General features: G+C 38.1%; 1 protein-coding gene across 2 annotated transcripts; it reads left to right on the forward strand.

The window, feature by feature from the left end:
- Window positions 1–1,027: 1,027 nt before the first annotated feature.
- LOC116212028 (small subunit processome component 20 homolog) lies at window positions 1,028–20,542 on the forward strand. Of its 2 annotated transcripts, XM_031546603.1 has the most exons (31): window positions 1,028–1,415; window positions 1,804–1,926; window positions 2,719–2,876; window positions 3,807–3,851; window positions 4,557–4,635; window positions 4,744–4,817; window positions 5,515–5,621; window positions 6,113–6,295; window positions 6,962–7,165; window positions 7,279–7,483; window positions 7,575–7,649; window positions 7,745–8,082; window positions 8,459–8,648; window positions 8,761–8,995; window positions 9,124–9,463; window positions 9,664–9,844; window positions 9,929–10,069; window positions 10,211–10,472; window positions 11,103–11,561; window positions 12,560–13,023; window positions 13,444–13,580; window positions 13,672–13,853; window positions 13,950–14,339; window positions 14,813–14,938; window positions 15,811–15,876; window positions 15,965–17,745; window positions 17,955–18,234; window positions 18,605–18,838; window positions 19,101–19,625; window positions 19,716–19,848; window positions 20,029–20,542. In XM_031546603.1, the coding sequence occupies exons 1-31, from the start codon at window positions 1,347–1,349 to the stop codon at window positions 20,283–20,285; spliced, it is 8,043 nt and encodes a 2,680-aa protein (XP_031402463.1). In that variant the 5' UTR covers window positions 1,028–1,346; the 3' UTR covers window positions 20,286–20,542. The 2 variants fall into 2 exon arrangements, with proteins under 2 accessions (XP_031402463.1, XP_031402464.1); XM_031546604.1 differs by lacking the exons at window positions 1,028–1,415; window positions 1,804–1,926; window positions 2,719–2,876; ... (3 more) ...; window positions 5,515–5,621; window positions 6,113–6,295 and having other exon boundaries at window positions 7,046–7,187; window positions 20,029–20,285.
- Window positions 20,543–22,363: the final 1,821 nt, after the last annotated feature.

The following is a 22,363-nucleotide window of genomic DNA, read 5'->3' on the forward strand; positions in this document are numbered from 1 at the left end:
ATAAAATCACAATGTTACTTGTCATATGCACACATAACCATCATTGCCGTTCCTTTTCCTTTCCTTTTCTTGATTTCTTTCTAGTATATATATATATATATAATATAATATAAAAGGAGAAGACTAGAATCCTGGGAGCTCTATTTGAGAACCGATTACTCGAATCACTCCATTTGATAATCCTCAGCTTCACGTAAATTAATCTTTCATTTTTACTTAAATGAAATTATACTATATTTTATTAGTTTTCTACTCAATGAATATTAGAAATTTGTCTCGATTATTTGCAGGTAATAATATATAACGTATTGTTTTTGAAAAATTAAAAGTTTTATTGATAATTGGAAATAACTCATCAAAATACGTGATATGCTTCAGTTCAATGTGCTAATTTCTCTATAAATTCGTGCAACGCACATGTTCAATAGTCTAATTTTGTAATTATTTATTTTTAGATGGAAAATGGGTTTCCTCACGGAAAATAGACTGCTTGACTAGAGCAGTCAAGAAGCAAAAGATTGAGGACAATGATAACAAGAAAAAAAAAGTTTATGACGAAAATGAAAAAAAATGTTTTAACAACTAAAACTGCACCGTAAATGTTTATCTATTAACAAGAAGTTTATTGTAACAATCATGGAGATCTAATCTGATACTTCCTCTTTCTTATTCTTAATTCTCTCTTTTCTGCTCTCCCTCTCGTACCTTTCTTCGTCTCCTCCTATAGTGGTGATATGGAGCGGCCATGGAGATCTCTTTCAGTTCCTTTTTAATTTTTTCCTATACTCCCTTTTTTTTTTCTTTTGATATGTGAATTGCGTGTTTTTAATCAGATTCCAGCTAATCAATAAAATAACAGATAAAGTAACAGAAGGATTAAATTAGGAAGATGATGAAAGGTGAAGGATGAAAAGAGGAAATAAAATACAAAGGGGATGAAAAAAGAAAAGTGACCAAAGTTGGAGGGCCAAAATTATACTTTCCCCCTTCCCAAAACTGTCCTCCCTCGCTCACCTCAGCCCAGCCGTCTCTCCCTACTTCTTCGTACCATAAGAGCGGCGACCTGCTGCCGCCTTCTTGCTCTTAAACCTTTCCCTACTTCTCAGCCGGAGAGTTGAAACACAGCCACTCTCCTCCTTCTCGTCCTCCCTCCTCCTCCTCTTCCTTCGGGTTTCTTCTCCGGCGAACTGCCCTCGGCAGACTGAATTCTACTGATATTGGACAGAGGAATTCACAGTTACACCTCAAATTTGGAATCTTTGAGTGGTCTGCGATTGCGCCGATTAGTCCTCGAACTCTGGGACCGTGGGGTGCCTTGTCAGTGCTCTTAGATTTATCCAGCAGAGATGGCAACGGTTGCTCATGCTAATGCCGTCAAGTCTCTCAACAAGTCTTCTGGCCGACGGCGCTTTGTGGTATGCTCTGTCATAAACCCTAAACCCATTGCTGCGTGGTATTCCCTCTGTTTGCTCTTCCTTTTTCAACATTTAAAATTTGTTCTTCGGGTCTTAGCACGGACTTAGGTCACTAAGTTGATCGGTGAGCCGGTGAAAGTTTGAAATTTAGAGCATAATAGCATATCCTTTCGGTCAATTTTCATCTTTTTCTCTGCTTTTAATTTTTAATCTGTTCTGTTCAAATACGGGCAGTGACGTTGTTGTTAGTTTATTCTTGGTTGGATAAACAGCTCAAGTTCCGGACCAAAGATTTTCATAATCTTTAAGTTCTTCGTCCCCTACTATATGTTTGTTGACAATTTTGCGGTATATGCTAATTAACTTCATCTATGTTTGTTGGTTGCAGTTCAAAACATTCTCTCAGAGATTGGAAGAGATCGAGATTGATGTTTATAAGAGTCTTGATAATGTTAAGTCGGAACCATCTGAGGGGTCATCCTTTTTCAAGGACTGCCTCATTGAATGGAGGGTATGTAGACTTTATTGTAGCTTTTGTCTATATGCTTGCATTATTAAATTGTAATTCATTCTGCAATGTATCTACTATTAAGTCATGTGTAGTGCCAAAAGCCAATCATCGAAGAAAAGTATCTGGTGAGTTGTTTTGCCCAAGTCATTGTATATTTAAAATTAGTAGAAAAAATTGCACTTCATAATCTTGGGAATGCACCATTGATTGCTTATAAACTTAAAATGCTTGCTCGGAAAATTGTCTTAATCAGAAAGGTACATTTTTTCCCCCTATAGTTATGTATATATAGTTGGGGTATATACATATTTCTTAAGTTGATGCTTGAGTGCTCCTATATCTACATTTGTTGGTGCTCTTCTCATTTTCCTCTTCTTTTGTATAAGCTTCATTTTTCTTATGACTATTGAACACGTAGAAAATTAAGGGCAGTTTCTCTGAACATCCAGAAGTTTAGTTCTCTAGAGCTTAACTACTGTAAATGATTGCATCTGAAAATTTGACCATTCATTGAAAAAATTGCAAAAAAAAGACCCCTTGTTTGTGTCCGGTAAGGTTTTTACTGCTCTGACCAATGGGTTGCAAGTGTGGCCCTATAGTTCTCTTTTGCCTTGAAGACACCAAGGAATGTGAATGGTATGAGTACTAAGCTAGACCATTTGGGTGTTATTATGCTTATTAAAGATCTCATGTCACATCTGTTCATATTTTGATCTTTTTTCCTTCACCGGATGATTAAGCTAGTATTATCTAGACAGTATCAAATAAGTTTTCATAATCAATTTTTCTTAGGAATTAAATACTGCCGAGGATTTTATTTCATACTACGAGGAGATCATGCCTCTTGTTCAGACATTGCCATTGGTGCTTTTAAACAAGGAGATCCTTTTCTCAAAGCTTGTTTCGAGATTACAAATGAAGGCGAGGCTATCGCTTGAGCCCATCCTTAGGTATGATAATCTCTAACTTGCTCCCTGATTTTGAATGTTGAATTGTCTGTGAGTATGATGATTATTTTTGCTTTAACTTCATCTGGTTTGTATCTATCCTCTTTTTGTTGTGGAAGTTCTAGTATCTTGTAATGATCCTCTATAATGGATTTGTCCACTTATGTTCTTGTTCGAAGACTGAAGAACTGTATGAGCTTATGTACTCGTGTCTGATACTAGATTTTGACATTGGTAATTGGTTGTCTTATGGTAGTTTCACATTGTAAGTGCACAGTATTTAAGGCCTTGTTTGGCAAATAAAATTTATTTTAACTGTACTCCACATATTATATATTTTAGAAATTCAACCACAATATATAGTTCATGAAATGAATATATGGATCCATTCTCCTTCATGTTGCCTACAAGAATTCTACTTAAAATAAATTCTTATTCCTTGTGAACTACAGCACTTTCCAAGTGTTTGAACTTAATTCTTTTAGTCTTAGTGCATCAATTGTCATCTTAGTTGTAGAGGAAGAACTAAATCTCATTGAAGAAAATCCATGTATTTGTTATTGTTTAGAAGCATGGTCTATATAAAGTAAATGGATGCATGGATCCATTCTCCTTGATGTTATCTATAAGAATTCTACTTAAATAAACTCCTGGTGCATCGATTTTCATCTTAGTTGGAGAGGAAAAACGAAATCTTATTGAAAAAAATCTACATATTGGTTCGTGTTTAGAAGCATGGTCTATTTAAGTGGCATCATGTTAGAATGATCTTAATGCCTGCATAGAAAATCAGAATGCATATATTCCTTAGCATTCTTTATTTAGTGAATGCTCTGATATTTCCTCTAATATTTGTTATTCGTCTCAAAATTTGATTACTTGTGCATATCCATCACTTGAGGAAATTAACTTCTTGCTTTACTTTGATGACAGGTTGATAGCCGCCTTATCTAGAGATCTTCTAGAAGATTTTGTCCCGTAAGTTCTTGCTGTCTATGTGGAAATTTTACCTTCAGCTAATATTATTTTTGTTTCTATGTTTTGCTTTAAACTCGAAGGTAAAATAGTAGAGAAAAAGCATAAGCACTGGTTTTACGCTCACGGAAATATTAAATGTTGCAAATTCAATTGAAGAAATAAGTTAGTTATCACCATTCAGCATATCTAACTTATAGCAGTGGTGTAACATTTGCCTCCCTGTCATTGAAAGCATTGCAGATTCTGTTTTCAAGTTGCACACATCAATCTTGAACTTGGCATATTATATCCAATTAGTTTTAGATCAGAGGACTTTTAAACCATTGCAGATGTTTCCTTAAATGATGGGAGTGGACATTGTTTGACTAATTGGATCTTTGTTTGACTCTTATGACTATTCCATTGTTTTCACAACTATTTAGTATGATATACTAACAATTGGATGAGAAAATAATTGTAGCCAATATTGTTTTGATGTTAGAAATTTTTCATATTCATCCCGTCCTGCTTGTGTATATACCCATTGAATTGATCTCGTGAAAATTTATAAAGCACATTGTTTTTAATCTACTGTCATAGACCTATTGTCAATTCTCGATCTCAGTACAATTGAAATCATTTTAGAGTGCTCTTAATATTTTTTTTTCCTTTGGTACAATTTTCTAAGTGTTATACTTATTCCTTTTCTTCTTATCGATGTGCTAGTTTTCTTCCGAGGGTTGTTGATTCATTAGTTTCTCTCCTCAAAAGTGGTGCTGACAGGGAAGCGGAGATTATTGAGCAGGTTTAAGCTTGACTTTTTATTTTTTATTTTATTTTTTAACAATATATATAGATATACCATATTATATGCCTATATATGACTGGCAATGCTCATTGCTTACTTCTGCAGATTTTTTCGTCATGGTCGTACATTATGATGTATCTGCAGAAATATCTAATACGGGATATAAGGCATGTTCTCAAGTAAGTAATAATTGACAGTTCCTCAGTATATGTTGCTCATTTTCAGATGGGAGATCTTCTCAGGTTTTATATTTTAATGTTAGTCCCATTGAAGTGAGGCAACTCTGAAATAGTTATTTAGATGAATGTTTTCTAATTTTGAATATTGTGGCTTGAACTTTATTTGGGTTCCATGACAGGCTATTAATAGAAAGAAATTGCGGCAGAACATTAAGTAGGTGACTTAATAGGGTTTTTACAAAACATGCACCATCCATGTATGTATTCTTTGAAGGGTAAAGTTTTGTTTACATGTATCAAGAAATAATTTAGGTGCTGGAGGATGGCAAGAATGGCTTTACCTAGATCTCAAAGAGAATAAGCTAAATTTTACTTTATTGGCTATGTAATGCTTATTAATATAGTTTATACTGCTAAATCTTGTGGGAGGTTGGGAAAGCAATTCAAAAATTTTAAAGAATTGTGCTGACTGCTATGGCATTTGAGGCTTTGATTAAATGCTGGGTTAAAGTATACCTCCCCTAGTGTAGCTTTCACGTTACTGCTTTCTATATCTAGATGCTTTATGAGGTAATGGTTCCCGTCTTATGCTTGTGTAGACCACCTAGAATAAATGCTTCTGTTACTCCTGTTTTTCTGGAATTATGATTAACTGAACAATTGTCTTCTGTTAACTTTACCCTATATTCTCTTGAAGGGTTACCATAAAATTGAGATACTATCCCAAAGATTATGTCCAAGAGTTTATCGCTGAGGCAATGTCATTCTTGCTGAGGAATGCTCCTGTTGAACAACTTATCAAAGGTATGATAAGATGATGGTTGAAGATAGTAAAAGAAGATAGGTTACTAAGAATATGATGATAATGTCTCTTCCAGAGCCTGCTGTGTCTATCATCTGGTTAATTTTTTTTCCCTCTCTTTATCATTATATTGTTCTCACTTAACCAAAGCTCAGCTCAGATGCTAAATAGTTATTTCCTATTGTTAAATGTTTCTCCAAAAATTACTATTGCTTTTCATCTATGATCATCTTAGACCTTGAACTGGAGTATTGGTTCCGAAGTATATATCCCTTCGACAGTGGAGCAATCAAATTCATACTATGTGTCCCTTTATTGCTTTTCCTTTCCATTTACTGTGCATTGACAACCACATTGTATTAGCGGGTGCTGCTTGGTGGGTTTTTTTTTTGTTTTTGGTTGTTGAATTTTGTGGGGATGGTAGCAACATTGTGTCAGAGTGTGAGCAACCGGTCTCTCTTGATGGATATTTGATATGAACTTGTTGAAGCAGGTATACGAAAGATCATGCTAGAAGTCATGAAGAAGCCTTCAAGCTCTAGAAAAACCGGAGCTAGTGCCCTGTTATGTCATGCTATGAGAGGAACCTCACTAAAGTTTCATTCAAGGGCAGAAAGGGTATTGCGATTATTGATGGACAAATCAATCTTCAGTATTGGTGATAACATCAACCAAGGCAAGCTCCTTGCTCTAGATGATAAAAGTATAGCGTTAATTAGCTATTCTAGCTCCTTTTCTGTTCCCATGATAGTAATTTTACAACCATCTAGTTAGTGTAAGTTAAAGCATTGACATGTATCATTTACTGAAAAACAGACAGATATGAAGTCAGTTTTGTTCTTATTGATTTTGACCTTTATGAGAAAACAGTTTTCCTGAAAGCATTTAATTCTTGACTTCTTTTCCAGAGTGAAAATAAAATTTCATGTTTGAAAGAACCTTAGACGTAAGATTGCCTAAGGGCGTTGAATTCACCTCAGCTGCTGCTGGTTTGGCCCTCCAGGATAGAATTGTCTTGAGCTTGATAGAAAGTGATTTCGACAAAACCAAATTTGCCTAACTATACTGCTTTCTGATACTCCAACATGGGAGGAATAGTTTTTTGTACTAAAAGAAAGGTGGCGGTCAGAATTTAATATTGATACACGTAAAGGTAGTGCTTCTCAACCAAATCCTGAATTCCGGTGCCTAGTTTCTTACAACTTCAATTATTGCTGTGCTATTGATTAACTTGTTCTTGGACTCTGTCAAATCGATTAGGTAGCACAAATTATTTCTGATGTTGCTCCTGCTCTCTCTCTCTCTCTCTGTCTCTCTCTCCCTGGGGCGATTTCTTTTTCAGGAGCAGATGCTATAATTGAAGTTACATCTTCTGCCTTTGAGAGACTATGTGAAGAATTGGAGCCTGGGGAGTTGAAGTTGATGAGAAACTGCTTATATGATGAAATAGATGACAGTATAGCCGACCAAAGCCTTTCGCATGCCAGTAGGCTGTTGACTTTACTGATATCTACCCTCCAGTTCAATAGTGCACATGAGGCTTTAGGTGGCTCCACACTTACTACCAAGTTCTGTACTTTTTTTTTTCTGCATAAGTTGTTTGGCTCGTCTTGATAAATCATTTTACTCAGCATAATCTTGACCATGATAATTCTGTAGATTATGGCCCCTTGCTTGAACTTGTTCCGAAGATTGTTGGATCATTCGCGTCTCTCAGTTCAGAAGATGGATCCTCCAGTGTATTAGATAATGTTCTAAACTTGATGCTTAAAATTCTTTCCGGGCTGAATAATTCTGGTAATTTGCCCGCTCTAACATCCTGTCCCCAGAAATGGGCTCCTGTGTTTCAGTTGCAGAACTTGAGGTAACTCCTTCAATTTAATCTTGTGTTTTAGGTAACCCATCTTCTCACTCTTCTCGTTCCCCGATTTAACATATTTGGGCTTGCATTGTAGTTTGTTGAATTTTATTCGGGAATTGCTGTCAGAGGACGTTTACATACTGCAACTATTCAAGGTTGATATTATTAGGTAATATCTATTCATCAGTGTGGTATTGGTATTTTGGTTCTATTCCTGGCCCACATCTTTGGGTTTTGACTTTCCAATTGCTGGTTGATATACAGATTGCTTGATAATTTAATCGAATCCAACACAGAGGAGGTAATTTATCTTCTGACATGCTTCTGTGAGAAAATGGAAGCAAAAATGTTGCACTTTAACCTTCTCGAAGGGATAACTGGAGGAGGAGTTTCAAGAATCCGTTTTTTAATTGGAAAGCTTATGAGCTACTGGAGTGGATTGCCATGTGACAAAAGCTCAAACATAGAAGTTGATGAGACTAAATTGGCCCTGCTTTGGGGAGCGATACGTTGCTTTCCTCATATATTTGATAATCAAGAAAGTCTCCACTCATTGATGGCTCTGATTGATGCTTTTGATCAGCTTCTAATGGCTGAGGATGGTATGGTATCTTCACTTGATAAACCATAATTTAATGTTTAGTATGCAAATTATAACTTGCACAGTGATGGTAACAGGGAGCGAATTTAGGGCAGTCGCCTTTTGTCTTCATTTCCTCTACTTTCTGGTCAATCTAATGTAAAGATTCCATCTGTATTGGCGTTTTAGTCAATTTCAACTTCTGGTCTCCCAAAAATTTAAAATTTTCTTGCTCCCTGCTTTGTCGAAAATCTTGGCTGTGCCCCTGCACATAGGGTTTCCAGTATATATGTGGAACTGTGTGCTTGGAACATGTGTTGGTAGCAAATTTTGTATAGCATCTTTTTCTGTGGTTTTGGGTAGTTAATATCATTGAAATCATATTATTTTTTTTAAAGATAATTTCCGAGGTTTCTCAAGGAACACCTGGCAAAGCTTGATTGGAGGTGCCTTAAATTCCTACAACAAGCTTCACTGTGGTTCTCTTGGTCTGGAAGATGCGAATAAGTTCATCCAACTAGCAAAGAGACACTACTCATGTCGGCATGTGTTGCTCGCTTCTTCTGATTGTCTGGATTCAATTTCTGGGTAAGATTTTTGGCAATTTTATAAATCAGCAATTATTAATCTTGATCTTCGATGTTTCCTGGTTCGTGGGTTTTGACCATTCCTTTTGTGCATATGTTGCTAAAATTTATAGGTCCATTACACAAACGGGGATGCCTAGGGAACTTGATGAAAATGTCCTCTATGGACCCAGCAAATTTACTGAAAATTTGTGCCACTCAGACAAGGGAATTCGCATTTCAACTTTAAAAATATTGTGCCACTTCAAAATGCTTAGCGGTGAAATATCTGCAACCAATCAATCTGCCGGGATTGACATAACCAATGGAACATCAGAGACTTGCCAAGTCCTCAATCAGGGTGCTGATGTATGCTCTTTGCATTGATCTGTTTCCTTTTCTTTTCTTTTTGTTCTTTTTTTTTTTGTGGATAAAGTTGTGTGCACAAATAAAATATTTGGATCTCCATTTTTCATAACCAATTGTTTGATAAGCAGGTTCTTCCACTCCTCCTATCAATAGAGCAGACTCCTCTGATGATTGCAACCAGTAGAAAAGTTATCTGTTTGATCTCTAAGATACAGATGGATATATCTGCAGGAAGGATATCTGAAACATATATAACAGTGCTTCTGTATGCCATGATTGGTATATTCCAGAACCGATTTAGTTATATCTGGGACCCAGCATCCGAGTGCCTGTCTGTTCTAATTAGCAAGCATACTGGCACGTTGTGGGAGAAGTTTATTTGTTACTTTGAAGATTGCCAATCCACTTTCCTCTGTTCTCATAATCGTGAGGAGGAAGCGAATGACGAATCATCTGTGAAATCTAGTGGTAAGAGCATCACCACCCTCTGCCCCTTCCATTTTATATTTTGACTGTTATCTTTCCTGCTCACCAAAAGATGCGTTTTCTATCTTGATTCAAGAGAAAATATATTCAATATGGTTGAGAATGATCTCACGATTTATTTCCCTCAGCAATGTGGTAATAATTTTTCATACGTTTCCTGACGCGGACCCAACATTTAACAGACTTGGTGAAACATTTCAACTCGTTTGTTAATCCTGCATTGGGGAGCACACCACAAGATTCGTTGTTATCATTGTTGATCCAGTCCTTGCAAAAGATTCCAACAATCTGTGAAGCCCGATCTCGACAGCTTATCCCTCTCTTTTTGAAGTTTTTGGGTTACAACAGCGATGAACTTTCAAGGTTCTTCCTGACCATAATACTTTGTGAACTCAGTCCCCCCCCCTCCCCCATACAACTGTTGTAATTTTTGCTTAATGTGTGCAGTGTGGATTCTTATAACTCACGTACATGTAAGGGTAAAAGGTGGAAGGGTGTTCTTAAGGAGTGGCTGAACTTAATAAAATCCGTCCGGAACCCTAAATCCTTCTATCGGAGTCAATTCCTCAAAGACGTTCTGCAGATTAGGTCAGTTAAACTGTTGGAATGTGCTATCAAAGCTTATTGTGGTTGGTTCTTTTCGAGTATGGAAATTTGCAAAATGGAGACTAGCTGAACTTCAGTCTTCCTGATGGATCTGCTAGCTCTAATTTTTGTTATATTTGGCAGGCTTCTTGATGAAAATGATGCTGAAATTCAGATGAAGGTTCTTGATTGTCTGCTGTTGTGGAAGGATGACTTTTTGCTGCCATATGAACAGAACTTGAAGAACTTGATCTGTTCGAAAAACTTAAGAGAGGAACTGACAACATGGAGTCTATCTTGTGAGTCCAGTCTAATTGAAGCTGGTCATAGAGCTTATATAGTTCCTCTAGCTGTGCGTATTTTGGCACCTAAAGTAAGAAAGTTGAAGACACTTGCCTCGCGAAAGGTAATTGTTCTTTTTGTTTATTTATATATTTATTTTTTATCTTAGAGCTTCCTGACCATCCTCATTTTAATTGTGCATTTAGAATGAAGGGAAACAAAATAAAGTCTTTTGGGAGCTGTAATGGCAATTATGAAGTATCCCAGTTGGATGATATTTCCAAAATTGATCTCTTGGTAAAATTGTTGGGCCTTTTCTCGCTCTAACTTGAATTTTTAGAAAACAATATTGATTAAAAGCCTATGGATCATGATTATTGTTATCTGAATTGGACTGATATTAAACTGGTTAGATATGTGTTCATGGGATGAAAATGTCTGCAATTACTCTGTCAAACATAAAACGTAACTTTTGTAATATACTCGCAGTTCTTTCATGGATTAATAGAGGACTCTCAGTTAAGAGTGGATGAACTATCATCTGGTTGATTGATTTTGGTCCTACCACTAGTTATGCTTACGGGTACATATAGATTTGGAGAGCATACATGGCTAATTTTCATAGTTATGGTTTTGTTTAATGTTAAACTGAGTGTCTAGTCAAAATTTCTAATATGTTGCACTCCCACATCATCTTCTGTGCTGATCCTTCTTTAAGTCTAATTATTTTTTCTTAATGCTCTGTCTTTTTTAGCATGCCAGTGTGCATCATCGGAGGGCAGTTCTCAGTTTCTTAGCTGAACTTGACACCACCGAGCTTCCTCTCTTCTTTAAATTGTTGATAAAGCCCCTGCGAGTTATTTCACTTGAACCCAATGAGGGTAGCAATTGGTGTCAGTCCCCTGGAAGCATTTCTTTGGATGATTCTGTAACCATGGAGTTCTTGAAGTACTTCACCACGGATAATATAGTGGCTCTCTCTTGGAAGAAGATATCTGGTTTCTTGCATGTAGTTGAGGACGTCCTTGGAACCTTTGATGAGTTCCATCTTGGACCGTTCCTTAATCTGCTTATGGGAATTGTTGTCAGGATATTGGGTTGCTGCACTTTTTGTCTTGATGGAGCAAAAGGCATTTATTCATCCTCTGAGGATATGTCAGCCAGTGTTAAACAGACTATGGATGATGCTGGTGAAGCTGGAACTCATACTCTGGTAATCTAATTATGTTTGCTTGGAATATGTGCTTATTTACACGTGCAATGTCATACACTACCTTTCTTTTTTCCCTGCAAACAACAGAAATACACTGAGGACATGTCAGTTGATCTTGCGCTTTCTTAAAGTGCATGTCTCAACCTTGTTATGATGTAACAACTAACTTGTAACAGAAATTTGGCCTTCCAAGAAAAGAACTAGCTAGTTTTTGATATTGTTGCCTGGGAATGGTTTGAAAACTGATCTTGGTCCTACAACATCTGGTTTTGTCCTGATAATTTTTCTTCTTCAATCCCAACCTTGACTTTATCTGGAATATTGTTGTTGGTGCTTTCGTAGCTGATCTGTTTAAGGGAACATTTCAGGTAATGTTAACTGGGTTGAAAAAAGAACTAGGACAAAAATGACAAATCAGCCCTAAGGTTGAGGACCAAAAATATATTTTTCCACGTTAGGAAAAGCTTTGTCAAAATTAAATAAGAAATTGATAAGTAGTTTCTCTACTGCTCTAAAAGTTTTGAAGAATATGGTCTACGCAAGTTTAAATAATAAGTTGAGTGTTTTATGCATGAACAATTTTAAGAACTAATTCAGAATTTTCAAAAAAAACAAAAAAAAAAGAGAGAAAAAAAAAGGTTCCAAACGATCTTATATTTCATTCTTGCGTTCTGCCTTCCAGCTTACGGATGGCGGTTGGCCCGGTACTGCTAATAGCATCAATGATCAGGATAATCTGATCCATATGTTCCTTGATATTCTAGGCAGCCATTTAAAACTTTAGTTTTGCGGAAATGAAGTGGAACTTTATCATCTCTAGGTCCTAATCGCAGGTTACCACCTGTAACGTTAATGGATGTGTTTTTCCTCTCGAGTGGCAATCTCCTTTGTTTCTGGATGCACTAGATTTTGGTCTATGAAAGAGTACACCGAATTGTTTTCTGTCCTTTTCTTCCCCTTATAGGCTCTCTTATTGAGAAACATTGGTGCTTTTGCAGATGAGGGCATCAGCAAAGCAGCTGAAGGATGTGAGGTCTTTCTGCCTGAAGATTGTTTATGCTGTATTGAATAAGTATGAAGATCATGATTTTGATTGTGAGTTCTGGGACTTGTTCTTCACATCGGTGAAACCACTAATCAACAACTTCAAGCAGGAGGGGTCAAGCAGTGAGAAGCCGAGTTCTCTGTTTTCTTCTTTCCTGGCAATGAGTAGAAGTCACAGACTTGTTTCTCTTCTCTATCGGGCACAGAATCTAGTCCCAGATATATTCTCGATCTTGACCGTCAGTACTGTGTCTGAAGCTGTTGTGTCTGGTGTTCTGAAATTCATTGAGAATCTCCTAAACCTTGAGAATGACTTTGGTGAAGAAGATAACAGCGTACGAAGTCTTTTGCTTTTGAACCTGGAAACGCTAATCTGTAGTCTGCATTCTCTTTTCATGGGTAATAATGTTCTCAAGAGGTATACACATTACCTTTCTGTTCTTTGCATTCCCCCCTTTTCATTTGGATTTTTCATGATCTTCAGATCTTCAGCTATGTGCATAGCATGAGTGAACTTTCTATATAACAATTTAAATGGCTGATCTATTCACTTGTCTTGTTGCATCATTCATCTAAGTCTTCCTTGTTTTCTTGTTACTTAATCCTGTTGATTGGCTTAGCTGATATCATTGCTATCAACAAATTAATCTAGGTGAATCTCTGAGGGGGTATTTGAGGATATGAAAATGAAATGAAGCATTTTCGTATTTCCTGCAGCTTGAAATACAAACTAAATTTGGGATCTCTGTAGCTATTGTCTCTTCTCCTCCCCCCCCCCCCCCCCCCCCCCCCCCCCCCCCCCCCGGGTAACTTAATATGAGCTTGTGCTTTTATGCAGGAAATTGATCAAACGTTCAGGGGAGACTCAAATTAAAATTTTCAAGTCATTATCAAAATTCGTGAAGGACCCGCTGCTAGCAAGGAAGTTCCTTGATATTTTATTATTATTCTTATCAAAGGAAACTCATAATTCAGGTATAGGCCAGTCAATTTAACTAGCAATAATAGCACTGAGAACATATTGCAATTACATGCCACATATGAACACTGGCATTCCGTCTTGCAGATCTCTGCGTGGATGTTCTGCAAGTAGTCAGAGACATTGTACCTGTAGTACAGAGCGATACTAGCACTGAGATTCTACATGCAATTTCTCCTCTTCTAACCCATGTTGAAACGGAGAAGCGATCATCTATATGTGATCTCCTTGTTGCTCTTGCTGAGAACAACCCTTCTATGCTCAAGGCTGTAATAATCTTCATCCTTTTTTACTGATGTTCAGTACATTAAACTTCAAGTACCTTGAGATCCGACATGTTCCTTATTTTTATCTTGGAAATGCAGGGGAAACTTGTGCGTGAACTAAATTCTATTTCAGCCATGGAAGCAGATCTTGATTATGATACTATTATCGGTGCTTATGAGACGATCACCACTGATTTCTTCTCTTCCGTGAGGGAGGAACATGCATTACTTGTTTTATCGCAGTGTGTGCATGATTTGTCGTCCACTGAACTGATTCTAAGAGACAGCGCATACAGATCTTTGCTTGCATTGATCGATTTCTGTGCACAAATTGTTGACCGTGAGGAGAAAGATAACCAAGAAGAGCCTGAAGCCATGGTTGTTGTTGAAAACTGTTTCTGGGACAAGTCATCTGTTCATAGGGTTGTGGAAAAGTTTCTTATGAAGCATATTGGCGAAGCAATGAAGAAGGGAGCGCCTAGCAGAAAGGTATAATTCTCCCAATTTCCTCTTTTGGGGGGGAATATCTACTTATCTGACAGTAGAAATATCTAAACTCAGTTTAAAGATCGAAATGTTTGATACCTCTATTGGGTGCATGGTCTATATGATTTACGTAGAGAGAAGTTGATGCACTAGGGAAGGAAAGGACTAATTGATGGAACTTCGAAGAAGGTTATGAGTGTATGATTGGCCATAAATTTCTTTTACATTGAAACTTAGAGTTGGTTGAAATATGTATTTAGCACTTTTGAAATTGCGACCATGATGGCAATTGCAAAGACTTCACGTTTGTTTTCTTCATCCTTGGATCTAACCTGCATGGATATCTTAATCCTAAAATGAGCACTTCTTTGAATGATCTTTGATATTTGGTCTTATAGTGCTATTTGGTCTTATAGTGCCATGTACCCATCACAAATATGATGTTTTGATTGGAAATATACACTAAATGTATGCAGGAATGGATTGATTTGCTCTGGAATATGGTCGTGAAACTTCCTGAGGTGGCAAATCTGAGTTCCTTGAAGCCCTTATGCAGTGAAGATGCTGAAGTGGACTTCTTTAACAACCTAATTCACCTGCAGGTGAGTTTTTGGTTTTAATTATTTGTTGTTTTAGTAGCATTTGTTGCCCTCAGTGAAGCTCATGAGTTCCACATACTCACTAACTACTAAGGGCCAAACTAACAGTCATCTGTATTACAAATTGGAGTAGGAAGATGGTTGGGATAACATTCTGTTGCCAAAAAAATAAAATTGAAAATTAGAAACTCTTAGATCAAGGGTATGATGGTAATTTTAAATTAATAACCACCCACCCTCCATCTCTCTCTCTCCTCTGTCTTCTCTCCTCTCTCGTCTCTCTCTTCCGAAAACTCTGACCAACCCCCTCTCTCTCTCCTTTCTCTCTCCTCTCACAAGTATGATAAATTGTGCTTGCAGTTAATTAGTATTTTTTTAATTTATTCATATTAACATATTTTCAACAAAACATATCGATGAAATGATCTTTTATTAATTTTATTAGTTTTATTTCAATATTTATTTATTAAAGTCATATTTCAGTTTATCACATTCACGTAACAAAATCGGCACATAGCACAGGCATGCGTTTTGTGCAATATATATCAGAAAATATTTATGTCACATCTGATTGCATGAAATCGTTTTCTGAACCTAACCTATTGACATGCTAAATGGATTGCACAGTGGTAATTTACTGGAAAGTGTGTTAATTTACAATTTACAAAAGGAAAAAAGTGGTTATGCTATTTATTACACATGATGTTAAGATAATGTCATCTTTATTTTATTTCTTTCCAAGCGGAAGCGGCTTTCTGCCATTGCCAAATACTTTCCTTCTCTTTTGGGGCCAATAATACGATTTCTATGAAGCTTGTGGTTGTTTCGTCTTGCACTCTCTTTTTATTTCTTACACTTAAGTTTATTTTCTGCAGAAGCACAGAAGGGCTCGAGCATTATCTCGCTTTAGGAATGTTATGGGTACGAGCAACATATCTGAGGTATGTTTGTGCTTGATTAAGTTCTGATAATGACAATTTTCTAAAATGTTAATATCATTGCCTTACTTAGTAATTCGTCAATGTTCAGGCTATCCTGGAAAGTATATTTGTCCCAATGTTCTTCAATATGTTGTTTGATGTTCAACACGGGAAATTAGAGCATATCAGAAATGCTTGCCTGGAGGCCCTCGCTTCAATTGCCGCAAAAGTGGAGTGGAAGTCATACTATGCCCTTCTCATTAGATGCTTCAGGGAGATTTCGCTTGATGCACAGAAGCAAAAGGTGGTCCTTCGGCTAATCTGCTCAATTTTGGATCAGTTTCACTTTATGAAAACATTTTCAGATCAAGGACCTGAGTTGGACCATGCTTCAGATGATCTTAACAGTGGATCTGCTTCTTATACATTGAGAAAATGCAGTTCTATTACGTTCACTGACATTCAGGCCTCCCTCCTGAAATCCGTGCTTCCCAAGTTGCAGAAGCTACTGAACTTGGACAGTGATAAGGTTAATGTGAGCATCAATCTCGCTGCGCTCAAGCTGTTGAAGCTGCTTCCTGGAGAAATAATGGAAGCACAACTTCCTAGTATTATTCACCGAGTGTCAAATTTCCTGAAGAGCCGTCTTGAGAGTATTCGTGATGAAGCAAGGTCAGCTTTAGCGGCTTGTTTGAAGGAGCTGGGTGTCGATTACTTGCATTTCATTCTCAAGGTTCTGCAAGCGACTCTTAAAAGAGGATTCGAGGTCCATGTTTTGGGGTACACATTGAACTTCATGTTGTCGAAGGTCCTTAATGACACGCGTAAGGGGAAGTTGGACTATTGTCTGGAAGACCTTCTCTCAGTAGTAGAGAATGACATCCTTGGAGATGTCTCCGAAGAAAAGGAGGTGGAGAAGATTGCCTCGAAAATGAAAGAGACAAAGAAGCGGGTTTCATACGAGACCTTAAAAATGATTGCCCAGAACATTACTTTCAAAAGCCATGCATCGAAGCTGCTCTCTCCTGTCACAGCTCACATGCAGAAGCATTTGACACCCAAAAAGAAGGTGAAGTTGGAGAACATGTTGAGCCACATTGCTGCTGGAATTGAGTGCAACCCTTCTGTTGAGCAGACTGACCTATTTGTTTTCATATACAGCCTCATAGAAGATGATTTAAATAAGGAAAAGGGTCAGACTCATGAGAAGAACATTGAGGGCAAAGAAATTCCTCCAGCCCGGGTCATTGGAGGTGACTCACCAAGTTCGCATATGATCACTTTTTTTGCACTCAGGCTGCTTCTTACACGTCTAAAGAACTTAAAGCTTGATAGAAATGATGCGTTGCTCCTGTCAATGTTGGACCCTTTCATCGTGCTCTTGTGTAAATGCTTGGGTTCAAAGTACGAGGATATATTATCCGCTTCTCTTCGATGCTTGATCCCTCTGATCAGGTTGCCGTTGCCGTCTCTCGAGCCTCAAGCTGATAAAATTAAAGCAGCACTATTAAGTATTGCCAACAGCACCGCAAACAGCGGTAATCCATTAATGGAATCTTGTTTAAGGTTGTTGACTGTCCTCCTGCAGAGTATGCACATTAGCCTCTCTTCTGAACAGTTGCATGTGCTGATTCGGTTTCCGATGTTTGTTGAGCTTGAGAGGAACTCTTCCCCAGTTGCACTCTCTCTTCTCAAGGCTATCATTCACAGAAAGTTAGTTGTTCATGAGATATATGATGTTGTGACACAAGTGGCAGAGTTGATGGTGACAAGTCAAGTTGAGTCTATCCGTAAGAAGTGCAGTCAAATTTTGCTGCAATTTTTACTTGATTATCCTCTCTCACAAAAGCGGCTGCAACAACATCTAGATTTCCTGCTGTCAAACCTGAGGTATCTAGCAAACCTTACATAGAATTCTGTGAAAGTGAACTGGACTGTCTAGCTCGACCAATTAAATCAGGAACCTAATGCTTGTCCATTCGAAGGAAATGGAATTTCTACTAAGATCTGTTCTGTTTTGAAGAAAATAACTGTTAGCAACTTGGTTTCTTTAACAGCAGTTGTTCTGAACTGGTTCCTTTTCCTTTTTTCCATCACAGGTATGAGCACTCATCTGGCAGAGAGGCTGTGCTTGAGATGCTTCATGCAGTTGTGGTTAAGTTCCCCAAAAATGTTTTGGACGAGCAGGCGAAGACGATTTTTATTGATCTGGTGCTTTGCTTGGCCAATGATCATGATAATAAAGTTCGCTCCATGACAGGTGCAGTGATCAAGCTTTTAGTAGGTCGTATAAGCCAGCCTGGGCTCAATTCTATTCTTGACTACAGCTTATCCTGGTATCTGGGTGAGAAGAAGCAACTTTGGGGTGCTGCAGCACAGGTACGTCTGTTAAGTATTGTTTTTATTACAGTTTATCAAGACAGAAAGAACTTTTCTCCCCTTAAGATTTTGAGGTCTATAGATGGTTAATCAATCAGAAAGTAGGTAAGCTTGTGTGGACCTTTGTTCTTGGAAGTGGCATGTAATTTTCTTCTCACACAATGGTCGCGATATTTTCAGGTTCCTCTTTTATCATATTTTTTAGACAAATAATGTTTTTTCATGTCCGTCCCAAGTAAGATGGGTCAGGAAGGAAAAAAAGAAAAAGGTTATATGTTTATTATTAGAAGATAGAGCATTGCCTTCAAAATTATCATGCATGTGGAGGGTTTTTTAGGCTAAAGAGCTGATTCCAGATATGAATATGCAGGTTCTAGGTTTACTGGTGGAAGTCATGAAGAAGGCCTTCCAAACTCACATCTCAAGCATCTTGCCGGCGACCAGAAGTATCTTACATTCTGCTGTTAATGCAATTGCAAATCACGAACTTGAAGTTTCTGAAAAGGCAACACCGCCTCTTTGGAAGGAGGCATATTATTCGCTGGTCATGTTGGAGAAGATTCTCCAGCAGTTTCCACATCTGAGCTTGGTTCCGGAACTTGAGGTAAGATCCCCATTGATCCATCCATTGTCTATGCAAGGTTTACCCTTCCCGCTCGCTGGATAGAATTCTCCATAAAGGATCCATACTGTTTCTTATGCTCCCAATCAATCATTTAACTACGTTTAGATCTCAAGGAGTATCCTGTCTAAAGAAAAGGATGTCTGTACCCCTTTAGGATAAATCATTCTATCTATTAAAATTGTCTTTTTCTATTAAAGCCACTCTCTAGCCTTCCCCCTCAATGCTTCATTTTCACTTTCAGGACACGTGGGAATTAATTTCAGAGCTTCTACTGCACCCCCATATGTGGGTCCGCAACATCACGAGCCGTCTGGTGGCCTTCTACTTTGCAACCATGACCGAGGCATGTACAGGGGACAACAAAAGTCTCTTACAGAACTACTTTCTCATGAGGCCGAGTAGACTCTTCTTCATCACCGTTTCCTTGTGTTGTCAACTGAAGAACCAACTCTCTGATGACTCAGCTGCAAGCGTCATCACTGAGAATCTCATATTTGCACTCTGTAGTCTGCATTCCTCAATGGGATGTATGGAACCTGAGGCTTCGCAAAAGTTTTGGTCTTCAATTGGACATGATGACCAAGTTAGATTTCTCAGAGCATTCCAGTTGGTCGACCCGGGAAAGGGAAGAGCTACGTTTCTGTATCTTAATTCGGAGATGGGCAATCACTCCAGTGAAGGCCCCTATGGGGATGTTCGATTTTTGCTAGTTCGGATTTTGTTCAAAACAATGGGGAAGATTGCCCTTCAGATGGAGCCTGTTCAGGTTCGTACCTTGAATGATGAATGGAGATGCAGTTTTTCATGTAATTACTCATTTTAATGGTAACAACTTTTCTCTTTGTATGTGTTGCAGATGAAAATTGTATTTAATACTTTCCTGAAGTTCACTTCCCAAATCAGTGGTCAAGAGTCTTTGCCTTATTCGGATCAATTACTTATACCAGTCTTCAAGGTTTGCGAAGGACATTCCGGGAAGGTTATACCTGGTGAGTCTTCAAATTCTTTATGCTTCTAAGTTTAATTTCCAGAGATGAATTTTATCTGTTTGTGTGCGTTGAAAAGCTTTCCCCCAAGTAAGGCGGATAATTTGTCTTTTGATGGTCTCCTTTCACTTAAATTCATCTATGTAACTAGATTCAATATTAAACTATTTTACTGTGCACCAGAACCCTCAAAGCAGTTCGCCCAAGAAATCTCGGAATCTCTGAGGAACGCCTTCGGAATAGAGAATTTTGTTCGGGCATATGCCCAGATAAGGAAGGACTTCAAGGACAAGAGGGACAAGAGGAAGCGGGACAAGAAGCTCCTAGCGGTCGTGGACCCTGAGAGGAATGCAAAACGGAAGCTCAGGATCGCTGCCAAGAATCGTGCCAATAAGAGACGCAAGATCATGTCCCTGAAAATGCAGAGGTGGATGCGGTAACAGCAAAAGGATGGAAAGAAAGAGAGCTGAGGTACAATTCCAACTTTCGGCCTCCCTCGATTTGATTTGATCGGATGTGACTGGTCTACTCGTCTGTAAAAGATTGTATAGGGTTCTTAGAAGTGAGTGTGCTCTGCTTTGTAAGACATGTAACTGCTGGTTCGTTTTTCGGCTGGCAAAAAATTTTGGTTCTAACTTAATAGTGAGGAAATGTATATAATTCGATCACTTAATCATCGTTAAGATTCTTTTGGGCAGGTCGCATGACCTCTGGTACTCCATCCCGATAGGTTAGCAACTTAGCATATGCGGGAAAATTGTTGATTGTCCAAAGGAGGATAGCACATAGGTGAAGCTTTCAGAGGTAGAGGCGTCGAAAGCATTAATTCCAACCCATTACTGTTTCTACTCTTCAATCAAAGGTTGCAAGTACACATCAATATCGTTACTCGGGCCTCTCTCATCTGGGATAACCATTGATAATAGGATGTTTGTTGATTTTATGCAAACCCGTAGTTCACAATTGTAGGGTATGAGAAGAACTGACCACGTAGTATGACCGATGCTCATTGTTAGAAACGGATTGAATCCATGACTGCCCAAACCTAACCGAATGTTTCGAGGATCAACATCAAAGTCTAGGTGCCTGTCATGAAAAGTTTTCCAAGCGGATCCCATCGACCGGGTGTCTCAAGATACCATTCTTAGTTCGACCTTCCTTATGCCATCTCATAGAGGAAGCAGTCTTAGATGACTGAAATAACTAGGACCGGTAATATTTCACACGACACAGAGTTAAATGGGTTTGGGTTGGACATTTTTGATAATCGGTCTAAACGGGTCCAACCCGTTTAAACACGGTTAATAAGCGTGTCTTATCGGGTTGAACCCATGTAATCCGATTATACACGATTAAACCTGTTTATTTAGACATGTTTATTCGTGTTACTATAATCATGTAACCCGTTAACCCGTTTATGTATTTGGATTTACCAAAATATCCTTATGTAATCCAACTTCTAATTTCCTTTCCTTTCTTTCACCCAATCCAACACGTCGTGTTAACGTGTTCGAGTAACTGAGTTGATCGGATAAACATGTCGTGTTAATGTATCCGGGTAACTGAGTTGATCGGATAAACAAGTTGTGTTAACGTGTCCGGATAACGTTTATAATTGTGTCGTGTATACGTGTACCTATTATGACACGTTTCGATAAACGGATTTAAGCGTGTCTAAACGGGTTGACACAGATATAAACGTGTCGTGTATGAGTTTTCAAAACCTGACCCGTTTAATAATCGTGTTGTGTACGGGTTATGATTTCGATGACACGAACCTGTTTAGACACGACACGTATAAACACGACACGATACGAATTGTCAGCCAAAAATAACCTCTTCAGCCTAGGGATTAGTGGAAAATACTACGACACTTTCACTGGCTTTTGATGACGCGAATCCTTATCGTAGGCCTCCAAGGCATCATCATTCATGCTTTCTGCCAGTGACTTCCTTTTCGATGAAAAACATATATCACCTTTATTTTTTTCGGTATTATTGCCAATGCAGTCGTTCGGACATGCATGGATCTTGACATACCCGAGACTTAGCTTGGTAATAGTCTTCTTGGCTTGGTAATATGAGTCCAGGATCTTTGTTCCAGCAGGACATGAGTCATTTAGCAACTCTTGCAACATCGTGGACAATTTTGCAGACTACCAGAAAGTGCTTTCAAATGATAAAGATGTAAGAGAAATGAGATGGCCGAGTACTTTTTCCAACCTATAAAATGGAACATCACAATCATCTAATAGAGTATTTGTGCTTCTTGTTGTACTTCGAGTCTCGGTCTCTTGATTATCCCGACCATCATTAGCAATATCATCCCTTACTCCATCAAGATCTTCAGTTGAAGCTGGAATGTTCAATCCGAGAACGTCCTTAATGAGCCTTTGCACATCTAATTGCTCGTCCAATATTGGTCAATCCATCGGTGGACTAATTGAATGTTGCGGCCTTCGTAGGGAGCCTCTCGATTGGTTCTCCATGGAAAATTTTTAATGTTTATAACCTTGTA

The sequence above is a fragment of the Punica granatum genome, chromosome 6 (genome assembly GCF_007655135.1).
Source record: "Punica granatum isolate Tunisia-2019 chromosome 6, ASM765513v2, whole genome shotgun sequence".
Classification (NCBI taxonomy): Eukaryota; Viridiplantae; Streptophyta; class Magnoliopsida; order Myrtales; family Lythraceae; genus Punica; species Punica granatum.

Coding starts and splice junctions, on each gene's coding strand:
- LOC116212028 (XM_031546603.1), top strand. CDS start 1,347: ATGGCAACGGTTGCTCATGCTAATGCCGTCAAGTCTCTCAACAAGTCT. Junction 7,484..7,574: donor TTTCAGTTGCAGAACTTGAG/GTAACTCCTTCA, acceptor CTTGCATTGTAG/TTTGTTGAATTTTATTCGGG. Junction 18,839..19,100: donor GCTTGGTTCCGGAACTTGAG/GTAAGATCCCCA, acceptor TTTCACTTTCAG/GACACGTGGGAATTAATTTC.